The 14699-nt window shown below is 33.5% G+C and overlaps 2 protein-coding genes across 2 annotated transcripts; one reads left to right on the forward strand and one right to left on the reverse strand.

Annotated features, from left to right (window-relative positions):
- Nucleotides 1-2338: 2338 nt before the first annotated feature.
- LOC140864872 (cyclin-D3-2-like) lies at nucleotides 2339-4153 on the forward strand. The gene is made up of 4 exons (XM_073269266.1): nucleotides 2339-3047; nucleotides 3153-3354; nucleotides 3510-3640; nucleotides 3757-4153. The coding sequence occupies exons 1-4, from the start codon at nucleotides 2547-2549 to the stop codon at nucleotides 4018-4020; spliced, it is 1098 nt and encodes a 365-aa protein (XP_073125367.1). The 5' UTR covers nucleotides 2339-2546; the 3' UTR covers nucleotides 4021-4153.
- A 5624-nt stretch (nucleotides 4154-9777) lies between these two features.
- Nucleotides 9778-12017, reverse strand: LOC140865351 (pentatricopeptide repeat-containing protein At2g01860). The gene is made up of 2 exons (XM_073269959.1): nucleotides 11810-12017; nucleotides 9778-11676 (listed from the first exon to the last, which is right to left on the reverse strand). Exon 2 carries the CDS (start codon nucleotides 11385-11387, stop codon nucleotides 9900-9902), a length of 1488 nt encoding a protein of 495 aa, XP_073126060.1. The 5' UTR covers nucleotides 11388-11676; nucleotides 11810-12017; the 3' UTR covers nucleotides 9778-9899.
- Nucleotides 12018-14699: the final 2682 nt, after the last annotated feature.

Raw genomic sequence — 14699 nt, forward strand, 5'->3', positions numbered from 1 at the left:
TATATATATAATTTTGTTATCCTGTCCACTCACCGTGCCCACCTAATGTACCCACCATGAGGTGGCACTCAACTATTGGATGCGATGAATTGTGCGTCCAATAGTTGAGTGTCACCTCATGGTGGACACATTATATGGGCATGGTGGGTGGGCAGGATAACAAAACTCATATATATATATATATATATATATATATATATAATATTTGTGCAAAAATAAAAGAAAGATAAGATTATTCATCTCATTTTTAAATATTATGTAGTCTTTTACTTTAATTTTCCACTTAATGCATAACATAAATTTTATTTTCGCAACATTAATCATGTGTGGGAGGATCGTTATCAAAGAAACAATATTCGATCAAATTAACAACTTTGGAATAAAACAAAAAACCCAAATTAGTGGATGTAAACCAAACTTTATTAAGTTGGAGTAAAATCCAAACAATCAACTTACACAAATAAAATTATAATTCTCCCCCATCAAATTTATTTGCAATTTTCTACACTATATTAAGTCGACAGATCAGCCAGACATGCCTGTGTTAAATTAGCAATATTTTTAGGTGAACCCCTTGATTCCAGAGATTTCAATAGGGACAATAGCCTCGAGTGTTGAGTTCATTATTATAGATGTAGAATTTAAGGAGTGTTAGATGGAGACTTTAATTAAGGCCAAAAACATATATTGCTTTTTAATTCGAAGTTAAATCTCACTTTTATTAATCTAATTATTTCGTCCAAAAATGTACATAATGGGTTCGTACTATCACTTTCTTCAAATAAATATTCACTTAAGTTTACCCAAAGAATATAAGTTTCACAACAAAATATATACAACTCTTCAACCTGAATCTTCCATGTACATTAAATATTTTAGCAACCCTCTTGAATTTTTAATCCACAAAATACAAAATTAACTCCAAATAGTCCAAGAGAAATTCATGGAAACCATTTTCGTGAGTTGTCACCTTTTAAAGACATTGCAATAATCGAGAGCATAAATCCCCCCGTGGAACATACGTTACGTCTTTTAGTTCCACATGGGATTTAATTCCTAATTATTATTTATTTATTTATTTATTTTTGGAATTTAATTTTTTAGTTATTATAATGATTTCTCAAACTATTGGATTAGTATATTACGGTCAAAATCGAGAGCAGTTTTGACTGCTGAATGTTCACGGCATTAAGCACGCTTTTTATTCAAAGAAGATTATACAAACTAGAAGAGTGGGAATCTCCTATCAGTATTTTAACTTTGGCTCGTTTGTTCGAGTATAAAAAATGTCTACTAATGTGCACTTACTTACATTGAATTTTAAAGTATAAGATAGCATGGAATATTAGAAATTAGAGAAATTTCAAATCTTATAGAATCGATACGATAACTAATAATTATTGTGCAACTTAAATATATTTATTATACAAAGTGCAACAACGCAAACGTTACGGTTTGATGCTTTCCAAAGAGATAAAATTATTGCATCCCAAATAATACTCTCAATAATCGCATTATATATAATCTATGAGATCTTGATTCTGATATCAGTAGAGGGTTGTACTTTAATATGTAGTATATATTATAAAAAAAATAAAAAAAATGGATTATTCTAACTTAATTTTTAAGATCATAATTCATATTGAAAATAATAAAAATAAAACTGATTTTAATATATCCTGCCCGTGTTTGATTCAAGGAAGCAACAAAATGTTTATGACAAATTAAATTCAGTACACCATAATTAATGACTTGTATGAATCTGTTTATAACTATTGATTTTTAATTGTATTTGAATATAAGTATAAAACCACTTATGGCTTTTTGAAGATAAACAAAAGTATATATACATGAAGTCTAAAATTTGAACTAATTTCCTATAATTCCAAAAAAAATAAAGCTTTGTCATCATTCGTAAGTTGAAATTAGCAGCTAACTTGGTTGCATTTTAATAATCACAATTAATCATGAGACATGATAATTGATTCCAAGTCGTAGATTTGGCTCAATGTCAATGCTTAGACAACATAAGTTAGATTTGATTGTCATCATATAATTGAATTTGATGACTAGCTAATACACTACTAAACCTAAACTAAATGATTAGTTTATCAAATAAATATACGTATTTATATATTTCAAGAACTTGATTTATTTTTTTTGAAAAAGTATATTTTAGACCCAATTTTCAGAGGGTACATTTTTGGATTAATTTGCAAGCTATTAAATTTATTTTTTATTTTTTTGAAAAAATCTTGAAAATAAATATAAAAAATAAAGAGGAAAAAGGACAGGCGTGGAGAGTGGCACTCGCACAGATTAAAAACCCTTCCACTCCATAAGGCTTTACTTAGCCCCCAGGCCAGCGCTCCCCCTCTACTCCTCTTCCCCCCCATCCTCTCTTTTCAGTGTCTAAGGGAGGAAAAAAGGGCTAAAAACAAGCACAAGAAGATATGATAAAGAGCCCAAGATTCAATCTTTCGAGCTTTCCCCTCTTATCTTTAAGATAATGAGCAGAGGCTCCTGTGTCTTCTTCTCAGAAGAAGATGGTTTCTCATTTTCAAGAACAAGAATCCCTTCTCCAAAATTCGATCTTTGATGCTCTTTACTGCGAGGAAGAGCGTTTTGATGAGGATTTGAGTGGTGTGTCTGACTTCAGGGTATCGGAAATCGATGATTTTAATGAGATTGGTGGAAAGCCCTTTGCTTTTCTTTGTGAGCGCGACCTTTTCTGGGAGGATGACGAGCTTCTGAGCCTCTTGTCTAAGGAGAAAGAACAAGCCCATTTGGGTTGCGATGCGATAAACTCAGATGGGTGTCTGAAAACGGTGAGAAATGAGGCGGTTAGATGGATGTTGAAGGGGATTGCGTGCTATGGATTCAATGCCATGACTGCTGTTTTAGCTGTGAACTACTTTGATAGATTCATTGCAAGCGTTTTCTTTCAGAAGGATAAGCCGTGGATGAGTCAGTTGCTGGCTGTTGCCTGTCTTTCCATCGCGGCAAAGGTCGAAGAGACGCAAGTGCCTCTTCTCGTAGACTTTCAGGTATGTTTCTTCATCACCATATGTACCACTTGTTCGTTTGCAATATATGTGATTTTGTAAATGCCTCTTCCTGATTTTTGGGCTTTTGCTTTTGTTTATCTTAAGGTGGAAGAGTCTAAATATCTATTCGAGGCGAAGACTATTCAGAGAATGGAACTTTTGGTGCTTTCCACACTCAAATGGAAGATGAATCCCGTGACTCCAATCTCATACATTGACCACATTGTTAGAAGAATGGGTTTGATTGGAAACCTGCATTGGGAGTTTTTCGGGAGGTGCCAGAGTCTCATTCTCTCTATTATAACCGGTATGGTATAGGTTGTTTTGCCGTAAAGATTTAGGATGTCAAGATTTTTATCTAAGATCTGATGTGTATTGATCTGTAATTATGTCGATCTTATAGTGATCTTTTCATCGTTCCAAGTGACTTGACTTCTAATGCAATTGTGTACATGAATGCAGATTGTAGGTTCATGCGCTATCCTCCTTCGGTTATTGCTTCTGCGATAATGTTAAATGTTATTAGAGAGATCCAGCCTTGTAAAGTTTTGGAGTTCCATAATCAGTTCACGAGTCTGTTCAAACTGAACAAGGTTTGCTGAATTAATAAGCTTTGGTGTTTAATATTGAGATCACGCCTCGACCTATACCCCGAACTATACCCCGAGTTAATGGGATTAACATTCTTGATTGTGAATCGTATAAACAGGAAAAGTTGGACGAATGCCATGAACTTGTAAAGGAGATATTGGATGGCCATGTCCATAAGCTTTGCCACAAACGCAAGCATGAGTCGGTACCAAGCAGTCCAAGTGGTGTGGTTGACGCCTATTTTAGCTCTGATAGCTCTAATGATTCGTGGGCCATTGCATCATCTGCTTCATCATCGCCAAAGCCTCTGTTTAAGAGAAGCAGAGCTCAGGATCAGCACATGAGGTTGGCTTCACTAAGCAGTCCCTGTTGGCGTGGCTAACCATCTTCTCATTGAACTCTCATTTGTTACTCATCTGATATTAGTAATGGTACTTCATAATCACTCTTTTGCTATGTTTTCTATCATAAGTCAGTCCAATTATGCGACATTTCAACTATTTGTTATTGTAATTCTTGCCCATCCCATGTGACGGATCGACTTATTAATTTTAACGATTGCCTCTAGTCATCTCTTTGATTTGGGGATGGAGAGTAATTTTGAGAATTGTTTCTTGGGCAATATTATCATAGACCGAGTATCAAATTCATTACAAATGTACCTCTTTAGTTGATCAAGGATCGGGGACAGGGATGGGCGTCCCAAGTCTTTGATTGTTTCTTCAAAGGAGGAAATTCTTGAATTAAAGAATGTTTTTCAATGTTGGACAGGTTGGCAATTGACTGTTTTTCTTCTTGACAAGTATCTCTGTTATAGCATGTGGAGCCATGATTTTGAATACAAGGAAACTTGGTTTTAAATCATCTACTATGTTTATTGTCTCTCCTTGTGTTTTATTCTATAAAACTAGATGTTTGCTATGTGTTTAATACAGATAACTCGTGTTTAACATTCAATTGGTATCGTTAGGCTGTCGAATCTAGAATAGCAAACAATTTTCACCAGTAAAAGATGACGCGAAGTCGTTTAATCATTCTTCTCTTGTTTGATTATGACCTTAAGTGACAAAACCACACAATTGTAAGGTACAATCTAAAATGGGAGGTGGCATTTTCTTGCTTGGTTTCGACCCGAGTGACAAATAGAATAATCTAATGCAAAATGCTACATTTTCCCATAATTAGCTTTGTTTGATTCCATTTGGATTATAGGTTAGATGTCTTGGATTCTGTATATATGTAAAGCTTAACTGTGGTCTCGCACATGATATCATCCGAGTGTTGGAGCTTCTATTGGCCCGAACGATGCTGCAGATTCGATTATTATTATTTTGTTAGATCATAATATTGATTTAACGGTTGCCACATACAAAAATCAGTTGATCTACAATTTATTAAAATTTGGATAACATTGGAAGAACTCTTGGTTTAATTCTGGATATGATTAAAACTATAGTTTTGTTTCTTAGTAGATGTAGCATTATAGATATTTTTATTTTTTTAACGTTAAACATTATATAGAATCACAAGGGGCTAATTGCCGTAACCTTATGAAAAATCTGGAAAACGTAAAATCTCGTTAAAATTAACATGCGAATATATTTTTCATTTTTTAACAGTCAAATACATGCCACTTTTATGCTATTAAAACTCTGAATGCATATATGGCTTTATGTTTGAGTTTTAAAAAACATAGGTTTTAAAAATGCTATTAATTTTATCCAGAGTGTTTTTTGTTTTTTAATTTTTACGCTAGGTGTTGATGCAATTAATCCATAATAATGGAGATGATTTTTAATAGCCTTTTTTCCCCACTTAAACATACCATAATTATCATCAAAATTTCAAGACCATCATGTATATATTCCAGTAGTTCATTTATCTCAAAACCTATTATGTTTTTAGTTTTTTGTAGAATTTCAAGAGGGGGATTCAAAATATTAACTTCAACGATGAAGTAATTAAAGTTAAAAGATTTTAATATTTTCTAAGTCAGGTATTCTCTATATTTATTAAAATTTTCGAAACCTGGTCGCTTAATCGATAAAAATATAAAATTAGTGATATTTACTGATTAACTAAAATTTCAACTAAAAAAAAAACGAAATCATTTCCCGAAAAATCCGAAACTCCCTCAGTTTGTTGCTGCTATTTAACAGCATACAGTGCCCCTATCCATTCAAATTGATCAAACCCACCTCTCTTTATTTGATAATAATTACGATAATCATTCTCATTTTTCGTGAAGAATAAGAATAATAAATAAATAACAAAAGAAATTACATTTTCTTTTTTTTTTTTCCTATCACATGGGTTGGGGGTTTCATTCGTCAAAATTGTTTGAATCTCAACTTCTCTCATAACGACACATGATTATGTCAGTGCAACATAAAAACGATAACATTTGTTACCATTTCAAAATTCAATATTTTTACATAATCGACTTCATAACCCACTCTTAGGAATGACAATGGGTCGGGTATGGGTAGGATATCGTGCCTCTATCTCCATACCCATTTATTAAATCCATCCACATACTCATACCCATACCCATCGGATATTTAATTTCATCTTCATCCCCATACACGTCGGATGATCGGATATTCATACCCTACCCATTTATTGTATATACTCCATAAATTTTTTTTTTTTAAAATTTTAATTATTTGATAAAATTATACTTATTTACTAGATTTTTATATCAAAATTTTTAAGATAATAAAAAAATAAAACACCAAATAAAATTTACAACCAAAGACTTATATAAAAAAATAAAACTTTTAAAAAATAGCATTAGTTTTATATTAATAATTTTTATTGTTTCATCCAACTAACATAATTCAACAAAAAAAAAAATTAAATTAGCATTTATTTAATATAAATTAATATGTGTATATATATATATATATATATAATCGGGTATCGAGTCGGGTATGGGTAGGATACCACTACATCATCCTCCATCCGGCTAGGGATGTAAATGAGATGAACAGTTTGCGAACTGTTCGGGTCTCGGCTCGTTAAAAGCTCGTTCGGGCTCGTTTAATGAGGCTCGTTAAGGCAAACGAACCAAGCTCGAGCTTTACAATATTCGGCTCGTTAGCTCGTGAACATGCTCGTTAACAGGCTCGTTAACAAGCTCGTAAGTCATCTCTTAGACGAAAAATAATAATATTGATATTTAATTTATAAATTTACACTTTACTTATGAAAAATATTGAAAAATCTATAAAAATTAATTTATTAGAATAAAATTACAAATTTTAATAATAATATTATATTTTTTCAAATATATAACTTAGTTTTTAATTAATTTAATGAATATTTAAATTTATAGTTTAAATATATTAAGCTCGTTTAGGCTCGATAAAAGCTCGAATAAGCTCGTGGGCCATGAATGTATTCGTTAAATAAGCTCGGGCTCGGCTCGTTTATAAATGAACCGAGCTTGAACATTCAAAAGCTCGGCTCGGCTCGGCTCGTTTACATCCCTATGGACCATCCCCAATTACGAGATCTAGAGCTGTCAAACGGGCCAACCCATGGCGGGGCGGGCCGACCCACTAAAAACCCACCTTTTGGCGGGTTGATGGCGGGCCGATCCATCATTCTGGCGGGCTGAAAATCCTTAACCCAGCCCAACCCAAGGTGGGTTGCGGGTTAGGCGGGCCGGCCCGCGGATTGGCTCACGATAAATAAAAATAAATAAATAATTATTATAATTAATTATAAATATCATTTCATAAATAAATATTAATAGAAACATATTAATAAAAAAAATTTAATTATTGATTTTATGTGTGTAAATTTTATATAAAATAATTAATACAAAAAAATTCACAACTTTTATTAAAAAATACATATATCACAATAATAATAAAAATAAATTATTAATTCTTCAGGCCCGCGGCGGGCCAACCCGCGCGGGTCACGAGCCTAGGCGGGTTGGTCCATCTAGACCCACTTAAAATGTGTGGCGGGCCGGGTCGACCCGGCGAGCCTAACCCAAATTGACGGCTCTGACGAGATCCCCATACCCATTTACCCATTTATTTAATCGGGTCCAAAAAATGCCTCCATACCCTCCTCCGTTCGGGTCGGATATCGGATTCTCCATCGAATTCGGAGAAAATTGTCATCCATACGGCCACTCTCCTGAGTTGTGCAATGGCCAACGGTTCCGATCGTGGGAGAGGCTAGCTCTTCTAATTAGTATCACATGGAAAATAATTAGAACATCTCCAAATATGGAGAACCACTCTAGCAATAGAGAATTGTTTCAGAAGATGACATTGATTACGAAAATGTCATCTTCTAAAAAATTGCTATTTACACATTTTAAAAAAAAAATATTTTTTGGTCCTTTTCTAAAATTTATGTTTGTTACTTTCAGTCTCTATATTAAATTTTAGTGGGTTGTTTGGGTCCAACTTTAATTGATTTGAGTGTTCTCTATTTTTTTTATTTATTGTAATTGTAATATTTGGATAAAACCAAAGGCAAGTAATGAACAAGATCATGAAAATGTCATCCTCTAAAATTGCTTAGTTTGGAATGTTAATTAAATTTTTATATGATTGTCTTGATTTATTTTTTTATGTTTGTAGACTTAATGTTGTGTGCGTCTTGCAACTTGATGACAAAATAAATGTATTATTAAAAAAAGTTCATAATACACATTTAGTTTGATTTTATAATTTATAATATGTTACGTAATTATTTATTTATTTCATATATATTATGGTTGGTGTTGAAAAAATAAGAATTAAATAGAGAATTTGATAAAATTTAGAAAATATGTGTTGGAGAAAATTTTTGAAACAACATAGATCTCTATTTTAGAAGATAAAGAATGAAAATATGGATATTGTGGTTGGAGATACTCTTAGTTATTAAATATTGTCTATTTAAAAGAAAGTAAAAAAACATTTCGAATTCCGGGATGCGGATCGAGCTATAGCTACTAATCACTTTCGTGCAGTCTGCCCTTTGTCGGTGACTTGGATCGCTTCTCCACTACACCAATTGAGACTAGATGTTGATGCAGCATATGTCGTGAGAGCACTAACAGTTTTGCAATCGGTGGTATGGTTAGAAATCATGAGGGTTATCGCTTTTGAAAGAAGGATAGAGAAACCACATTCTATAGTATAGTCTATACCAAGTCACATGCACTCGTCGGTGGGATGAAGTCTATAATAGAATACAATTCTTGAGTACATCAAATCACTTCGAACTCTCTTTCGGTAGTTCAAGCAGTTACGATGCAAAAAAAGGATCTTAGCCATGGTGGAGCTCTTGATGCAAACATTATATTTATTGGCTCACGATAGAGCAACCTCTTTAAGTCATATTCACATGTCGGCGAATGAAGTTGTCCACTCGCTTGCCTTTTTTGTTATTTCCTCTCCCACTCTTTTTGTTTGAGAACATAGGACTTTTGATTAATTGATCTTGTAATTAAAGATATTTCCTAGATCATAAATATACGAAATATTCCTTTAAAAAAATATTTGACATTAACTACTGTAAATGAGTTATTTTACGTTTAAACTAAATTGTTTTTAAATCCAATTACTTTTATTAAATTCAATAAAGTACATTTATTTTAATTTTTTAGATCCTTTTATTTTATTGATTATATTTTTTTAAAAAAAGATTATATTAATTTAAAAAATATATTATGATAAATATGTATCACATTCTTTGTATTAAATAGAATAATGATCAATACAAATATATATCAACTGATAATTATAATGCAAACTATAATATATTTTAAAACTATTTATAAATATAATAAAAATATATTTTTTCCCTATCTATATTATAGTATTACAATTATATTTACATATTAACAAAAAAAATTTCAGAATACTCAATTAACAAATTATAAACACAACTAAAATATTTTCAAATTAAAATTAAAACATATATATATATTATATGTTTCAAAAACACAAAACTTGTCGAAAACGATTAAGATAGTGTTTAGAAGAGCTTCTATGAAGCACTTATCAGCTTCTCTTTCATAAAATTTTACAAAATTTCAAAATTTTGTTAAGAAAAAGCTGAAAAATGCTTCCTACAAGCTCTCCCAAACAATACCTAAATAAAGTGGAAAATTAAAGTCATCGGAAACACAAATCACAGCACAATGAAAATTTTCACGCACAACCATATTGGTACATTGGCCGCCATGCGCAGCCGTTTTAACTCAAATATAATACAAAACATTTTGAAGGAAGAAATTTACTAGATTTATCTTCCTGGATGCAACTGTGCTCTAGTTCGATCATCCACATTGAATCCAGCCATCTCAGCCTCCTGGCACATTTCTTTACATTTGGCTAATCTCCCAGAAGCCAAATAAAAACTAATTAGCTCACGGTATATATCAAAACCCGGAGCTAAACCAGATTCCTTGAGTTTGGAAAAATATCTTGAGGCCCTCGAAAAATCATTCAAGGCGATGAAAAGCTTTATCAAGGTACGATAGGCTGGGAGATCAAAGAGTGTATCTGAAGCCTCCATTTCCCACACCACAGCCATTGCCTCCCTATACTTGTTCTCAGAATACCGACTATGAATCAGAGTGGTGTGCATCACTACACTAGGAGTGGCTCCAGATATTTTGAACCAATCATATAGTGACTCTACGACATCAAATTTCCCCAGTTTTATGCAAACTTTCATAATAGATGTGCAGTCCTGTTGAGTCAGCTTAAGGTCATCTCTTGCTGCTAGCTCCTCCAACAAAGGCAATGCGAGCATTCTTTTATCAGGATTTTTTCCAAGTTCTAGAATTAGCTTAGCATATATGCAGGAGTCTAGCATTCTTTTACCATCTTTGGCGGCATAAAGAAGCTTCCAAGCAAGTCTCAAGTTTCCACCTTTTATGAAACCTTTTACCATAGCCTCGTAAACACTCCGGCTAGCCAAACTGGTGAACTTGTCCATGTCAAAAGGCATTTTTAACTCATTTGCCCTTGCCAATACTTCAACCGTGGAAGCAAGAATGCGATCATCTGGGAATAAATGGAGCTGGTTTTGAACCCAACAAAAAACATGTAGAGCTCGATCTGGAAGACCCATATGCCCCAACTCCCGGACCGTCAATGACAAAGACCCTTTCCTTAAAAACCGAGCCCATTGGCTGAGAACTGTGGACACATCGGTCTCAGGAGGAAGGCTTCTAATTTCCCTGGCTAAACCAATCAAGAAAGTTGGATTCTTGTAAATTTGATTCGAGATTGGCTGCCTCGCAGAAACAGCAAGATGGTTCTTGGTAAGTTTTTTGGGGGTGGGAAGTCCCAAAGGCCGTATCTTGTGAGGAACAGGTAGAGGTAGAGGTCTTTCCCTGTTTAAATTTCCAGGCTTCTGAGGAACCCTTCCCTGAAAAAGGGATGAAATGGCTTCGATTTCATCCAATCCCCACACTAAATTGTCATCCGCGTTGTTACTGCCATCAGTTTCATCACGATAACTCTCAACAGCAGGAGCTATGCTCGTGGAATCTGTCGATGGCGGCTTGCTCAAAACTGATTCTTCGCTATGCAGCACCAGGGGGTAGAAGTCAGGTGGAAGCTTCATCCGTCGTGGGTTACGAAGATTCTTGGGAAGTTCTAGCTTTCTATTCTCACGTTTTCTTCGATTACTATGTGCAGCAAAAACTTTTCCATTCGAAAAGATAATAAAATTACAGTTCGAAACTGGATGCGTGCATCGACAGCAGAGCATAATATCCATCCAAATCAGCAATTTGCAAATGGTCAGGGATTGTATCAAATCAACATGAAGCTTGTGATAAGACGTTTTGTCAAACAACACGCGCTCCTACCAAGCACATTAATAACCTCAAATGATAATCAGCCTCCCGCTTCAAACAATGATATCTTTGAAAATGAAGCAGTAGACGGTTCACAATCAACGGTTTTGGAAAGATCTACGAGATCATTCGCAGCACCGCTTCTTCCCCTTACTTCTCAATGCGCGTTTCGTTATTATTCATATCACAAAGCCGAGAAACTGCTCATAACTGCTTACCATATACGAAGTTATTTCATCGAAAAAACACACATAACCAAATCTAACAAAAAGAGAATCTTGAAGTCCTACTAAACAGTCATGTCAAGCTTATAAAGAAACACCCGTGATAATGTATAGTGTACCTCAGGACTTTCTTCAAACACTTCGTGAGCATGGAAGTATACGACAGCTTTGCAGCGAGGACGGATGGTAGAAAGCCGCCAAAAGAGTCAGCAATTCTTTTACATAAACATCTTATCGTCTTCTTCCCGAGTTATCCCCAATTAATTAATGTTAGTAATTTTAATCTTTTCATCAAAACAGTCAGCAAATTTTGATCAATGTTTTTAAATCACCTATTGTAATTTGTAACCAAGAAAGGTTGTAAGAATTCACATCTTTATATGATTACTTAATGAATTTATTTATAACATAAAACTTTTTAATACAAAATTGATGTGCTTTACTTAAAAATTAAATCAATATTCCATGAAAATTATATATTTTGCTTATTCATATTAATAGTAACGATGAAAAAAATATATGTATTGCCATGAAAAAGTTATCCAACCGCCAACTACAGATAGGTGCAACCGAGTGATGGTATAAGTAATACATAGATAATTAATATATTGTAATAAAAAATAAATAAAAATGAATAGTTAATATAGTATTTGATTTGATTGATAGATTATAGTTTATTTGATTTGATTGATTAAATTTTATATAGAAATGTTAAATGACCATTTTGTCCTTTTAACAATAAATAAAATATAAATAATATTATTTATAAGAGATAATATAGTAATTTAAATTCAATGATTTGATTGATGTAAGATAAATTATTAATGATTTGATTGATATAAAATTAATAATTAATAGATGGATAAATAATATGACGAGAAAAACGTTAGATTAGACGGGATAAATTATACATATATTAGTAATATCATGTACCAAACGGTGCCTATAGTTTATAAAACCGGACTAGACCGGTGATTAGACGAAAAACCCATGAACCGAATGTTACTCATGCCCTGGTCAATTAATTATCTGGATTTTCTTTGACCCATAAAATATCCGAAAAAACCAATGTTTTCTGGTGTTAATAAATCAGTGACCCCATGCTACTTCAAACGATACAGTAGATAGTTTGATTAGTCCGGTGGGGAACTGGAATGAAGAAGCCGTGAATCAAAATTTTCGATGTTCGAAGCGGAATCAATTCTGAATATTGCTCTAAACAGGAGAGGATGTCCAGATTTAAGATATTGGAAGGGAAATTCTAATGGAATTTATTCAGTAAAATCAGGATATTGGATGGAGATGGACAACTCGAGACCTCCGCCATTTCGATCAACTCACCAATTTATGCATTGGTGGAAGCTCATTTGGAAACATAACATATGAAAGGGTCCGTGTTCTGATTTATATTTAACACACGAATTAATTAACACATTAAAATCGGGTCCTTACAACATACCATCTCAAGTTCGCATTTTCCTCTGGAAAGCTTCCAGGGATTTTATTTCTTCAGAGGTAAATTTTTACAACCATCATGTTCCAACTATGGCTTCTGTTCTCTCGGTAATTCGGAATATGCCACAACTAGACATTGTATTATTTTCTGTTCTTATGCTCGAATTGCTTGGAAAAAAACTATATTTTGGAGACTATTGAAGCAATATAGAGGGGTCTCTTTTGTTGAGTGTTGTGTTTTACTTATGTCGTTGGTTAAGAAAGAGGAGATGGGGATATTTGTGGTGTTAGCTTGGGCAGCATGGACAACATATTGTAATGGGAAACATGATCAAGCAGATAAAGTTCCAGAATTTACTTTAGATTGGGCTTGGGCTATGTTGGATTCGATTCACAGTGCCAAGAAGAGTTGCGACACTCCTCACTTCTTGAATAATGTTTTATCGGAATGAATCTGGAAGGCTCCTTTATCAAATCAACTTCGGTTGGATGTCGATGCGAGCTTTGATGGAGCCAAGAATTTATGCGGTGTAAGTGGTGTGGTTAGGGACTCGCTTGGGAAGATTCTAGGGGCCACGGCTTGTGTTATTCGGAATTTAGGAATAGTCTTGAGTGCGGAGATTGCAGCTGTTAGATTTGGGATGTATTTTTGCGTCGACCATGGCTTCTCCAATGTAAACATCTTTTCGGATTCTCTGGCAGTTAACACGCCGGAAGATGATCTTGGGCCAGATGGTGTAATGGTGTTAGAGATTAAATCTTTATTCAATTACCCAGATTTCATGTCGATATCTCACATGAGACGTGAAACGACCCTAACTCTATAATTAATAAATAAATAAATATGCGAAATTTTTTTTTTTATTACATACTAAATATAACATGTACATACATGCCCATACATATATGCACAAAATAAAAAGATTTAAAATTAATAAATAAATAACTTAAATAAAAAAATGCATTCTTTAATAAAATAAATATCTGAGTCAAATACGTAATTAAAATGCTGTCATAAGAAAATAATTAAAAACTGCATGCACTGAAAATATTTAAATAAATTATCCAAAAACTCAACCACTGAAAATAATTAAAAATATTTAACGTGCTGAAATATTCAAACATGCATCATGACTCAGATATCTATCACGGTCACGGGGATCACTGCCAGTCTGCTCATACGTCCTCGCCTCCGGTGGGTACTACATCCTCTACGTACTCACCTGCACCATACCAGTGTAGTGAGCCTAGAAGCCCAACATGCTACAATAACAAGGGTTTAAAATAATTTAAATCACTTTAATACTAATACATAACATATACATGAATGAGCATGCTTAAAATAACATCATGACATAACATAACTTAAATTAACTTAAATATCGTAATACATAAATATTGTTGAGCAGATTATTTTCTAACATCGTATGGTTGTATCCATAGTGTAACCTTAAATCATACATCAAATACTGATCAGCGTGGAAACCAACGTACGTGGCGGTGACGAATCACCTCTTAAATTAGCAGTAAAATGCCCTTCAATAGTTCACATAT

The sequence above is a fragment of the Henckelia pumila genome, chromosome 4, assembly GCF_033568475.1.
Source record: "Henckelia pumila isolate YLH828 chromosome 4, ASM3356847v2, whole genome shotgun sequence".
In the NCBI taxonomy this organism is placed as follows: Eukaryota; Viridiplantae; Streptophyta; class Magnoliopsida; order Lamiales; family Gesneriaceae; genus Henckelia; species Henckelia pumila.

Coding starts and splice junctions, on each gene's coding strand:
- LOC140864872 (XM_073269266.1), top strand. CDS start 2,547: ATGGTTTCTCATTTTCAAGAACAAGAATCCCTTCTCCAAAATTCGATC. Junction 3,048..3,152: donor CTCTTCTCGTAGACTTTCAG/GTATGTTTCTTC, acceptor GTTTATCTTAAG/GTGGAAGAGTCTAAATATCT. Junction 3,355..3,509: donor CATTCTCTCTATTATAACCG/GTATGGTATAGG, acceptor ACATGAATGCAG/ATTGTAGGTTCATGCGCTAT.
- LOC140865351 (XM_073269959.1), bottom strand. CDS start 11,387: ATGGATATTATGCTCTGCTGTCGATGCACGCATCCAGTTTCGAACTGT.